This window comes from Gekko japonicus, unplaced genomic scaffold, assembly GCF_001447785.1.
Source record: "Gekko japonicus isolate JY-2015 unplaced genomic scaffold, Gekko_japonicus_V1.1 scaffold744, whole genome shotgun sequence".
NCBI lineage: Eukaryota > Metazoa > Chordata > Lepidosauria > Squamata > Gekkonidae > Gekko > Gekko japonicus.
In genome coordinates, this window is record NW_015165258.1 from 512472 (window position 1) to 515299 (window position 2828).

General features: G+C 47.5%; 1 protein-coding gene across 1 annotated transcript in view; it reads left to right on the top strand.

The window, feature by feature from the left end:
• The window catches only part of AGBL1 (ATP/GTP binding protein-like 1), a 346662-nt gene extending 345785 nt beyond the window's left edge, over window positions 1–877 (top strand). Inside the window, exon 15 of the mRNA XM_015410173.1 lies at window positions 647–877. Within this exon, the coding sequence (XP_015265659.1) occupies window positions 647–877 (231 nt within the window). The remainder of the gene's footprint in view (window positions 1–646) is intronic.
• The last annotated feature ends 1951 nt before the right edge of the window (window positions 878–2828 follow it).

Genomic DNA, 2828 nt, shown 5'->3' on the forward strand with positions numbered 1-2828 from the left:
ACGCCATTTGAGGGGAAAACAAAGAGTTTTCCCCTCAAATGGCGTCGCCCCGCCCCCAGCGTGTGACGTCACTTCCGGGTGACGCACGTGGGGTGCGCGTGCGCAGAGCGCGCGCGCAAAAAAAGGACACCGTCCGGGAGCCCCCCGCTCCCAGACGAATTTCATTTGGCAACCCTATCTAACATGCAAAGGGTTTCTGCTACCAAAAAAGCCCTGGGTTTTGACAACAAACAAGGTAAACAGAATAAGAAACAAAAGGTGGGTGTGGCTGGATGACCATACTTCTGTTGACATGGGGGTGTGGCCTAATATGCTAATGTGCTGTGCTTTCAGGGGTGTGGCCTACTATGCTAATGAGTTTCTGCTGTTGGGTGTGACCTATTATGTTAATGAGTTCTTGCTGGGCTTTTTCTACAAAAAAAGCCCTGGTTACCCGGATATCACACCTGAAGGTCTGGCCTTGCCAGACATCTGCCAATGGAGGCAACCCATTGGCTGTACATATCTTAGGAGTATCATATGCCCAAGTCTCTGCCCTTGCAGGAAAGACACATCTTGTAGCCATTATGGTCTCCCCAGCCTAATATGGTAATTTCTGACTTTCTTAAAGTTCAGCTTGGTTTCTGCTTTCGGTTCGCTCCCCCAGGGATTCCAGATTGGCACTGGGGAGCTGGAAGAGATGGGAGCCAAGTTCTGCCTGGGCCTCCTGGTGTTGCAGCTGAAATCTCTGCCGTGCAGGAAGGAAGTGATGGCTCAAGCAGCGTCTCTGCTGGACGTGGAAGAGGAAATCGCAGATCTCCGGACACAAAGGTCAGAGTCCCAACTGGTTTCCTGCTTGTTTTGCGAGGCGGACCCTCCTTCCATTTTCTGTGGGTAATGTGTGCACTGGAAATGTGAGTGTTGGGAATGGGAGCGGGAATTTAATACCCAGTGGTTAAGACGCTGAACTGCAGGCTGTGGAAGGTCAGTAGTTCAGCAGTTCGAGGCCTGAGTGTGCCGCGTGACGGAGTGAGCTCCCGTCTCTAGTTCCAGCTCCTGCCAACCTAGCAGTTCAAAAGCAAGAAATTGCAAGTAGATAAATAGGTACCACTTCAGTGGGAAGGTAACAGCGTTCCGTGCGCCTCGGTGTTTAGTCATGCCGGCCACATGACCACGGAAAGGTCTTCAGACAGCGCTGTCTCTTCGGCTTTGAAATGGAGATGAGCACCGCAACCCTAGAGTCGAATTTGACTGGCTTTCGAGCAAGGGAACCTTAACCTTTATGAAATTAAGAGTTCTCCCTCTGAAGACAAAGGTTGTTTGTTTTGTTTTTGTTTTTTAAATGTTACATTAAAATCATACAAGGAAATTTTGCTTTGCATGACATTATTCTGTTATGTTGATGAAATCATCCCTGGGTCTGAGGTTCTTAGCCCTTTGGTGCAGTTTTGTCCCGTAACTCAATGGAAATACAGTGGAATATGTGACATCTGACTGTTGTATAAGAGGAAGAGGCTGTTGTGTGTAAGAAGAAGCAACCTGGTAAATTTCTAGGGACACAGGAGGAAAGGGGATGAATTAAAACCTGATCTGAAGTACTAAGATGTAGGGGTGATAACGAAAGTTATTCCTTGGTGTCCAAGAAACTAGAAATAGGGTTGAATGCATGCCGTTCCTTCCAATTTGTACTTGAACCCAGTTTTACTGCCTCAGGTGTTTGGATGATCTACTGCATATATCCATGGACATCGTTGTCAATGTATTTTAGATGTCCTTCGTTTGAGGTGGTGACACATTGTAATCCCTACTTCCACAGCAATGTTAAAATGTACATATTCAAGTGCATACCTAGTGGGTGCCCACTGCTCAAAAAGAATTCTGGACATGCTAAAGGAAAGTATGCATGTGTTGCTCCATTCTGCGGCAGGGACAAATTGGACTGGGATGGCCCATTCCAGAGAGAATCCCACTTGAGGAGAAATTTGGAGGCATCCTAGTCTGTCTGGATCTAGTTTGTGAGAAGGACGTCTGTTTATCAAACCCCCTTTAGCGGCCACAGAACTGGTCAAATTCCATGCATCACGAGGCTTCTTACGCTTTCTGTCTAACTGTGGGGGATCTGCCAGCCATCCTCTTTTGAGCCTGAAGATGGGAATGCCAAGGGACAGCAAAATGGGTCTCTGTTTGGCAAGAGTGGGTCTCCCAGTTGCCCAGACCAGCAGGTGGACTTGACCTGGAAGCTTTTCATTGGGGTCAAGAATCCTAACCCACTCGGACGTATTTGTGGGAGGAGGTTTCCTTGGCTGCTGGGACTGGTTTTAGCCTCGGAGTGGGAGCAAAAAGACAGAGTCCCTTCCCGGTAGCTCACTAATTCCGGATCTGCTGTGCCCGAAGTCCTGATGAGTGTCTTGAGATTGTTCAGCCTGCATGTTCAGGAGCACTTTAATATGAGCAAATCTCTCAAATAATTGGGGGATGGTTATTGTTTCCTTAAAGCAGTGGTCCATCAAATTCATAACAAGTGAGTCATCTGTCATTGGCCACCATGGGCCTACCATCTTTTCTTCACCCCTGCCTTTAAAAAAACTCTTTTATGAATGAAATATGACCACATGAGCATCCACAGCACATGGGGACATGTGTTTTAGAAAGCATCAAGATTGTCTGAGCAGTGGTGCTGGGGCCCCCAGATCCATGTAATCCTATGTTCCATGAACGGGAGAGAAAGAGAGAGAGAGAGAGTGAGAGAGAGAGAGAGAGAGAGAGAATACCCTGTGAGCTGAAGCTGAGTCCATCATGGGGACAAACCAACACAACCCTTTTATTTCCTTTCTTTCCATGTATTGCTT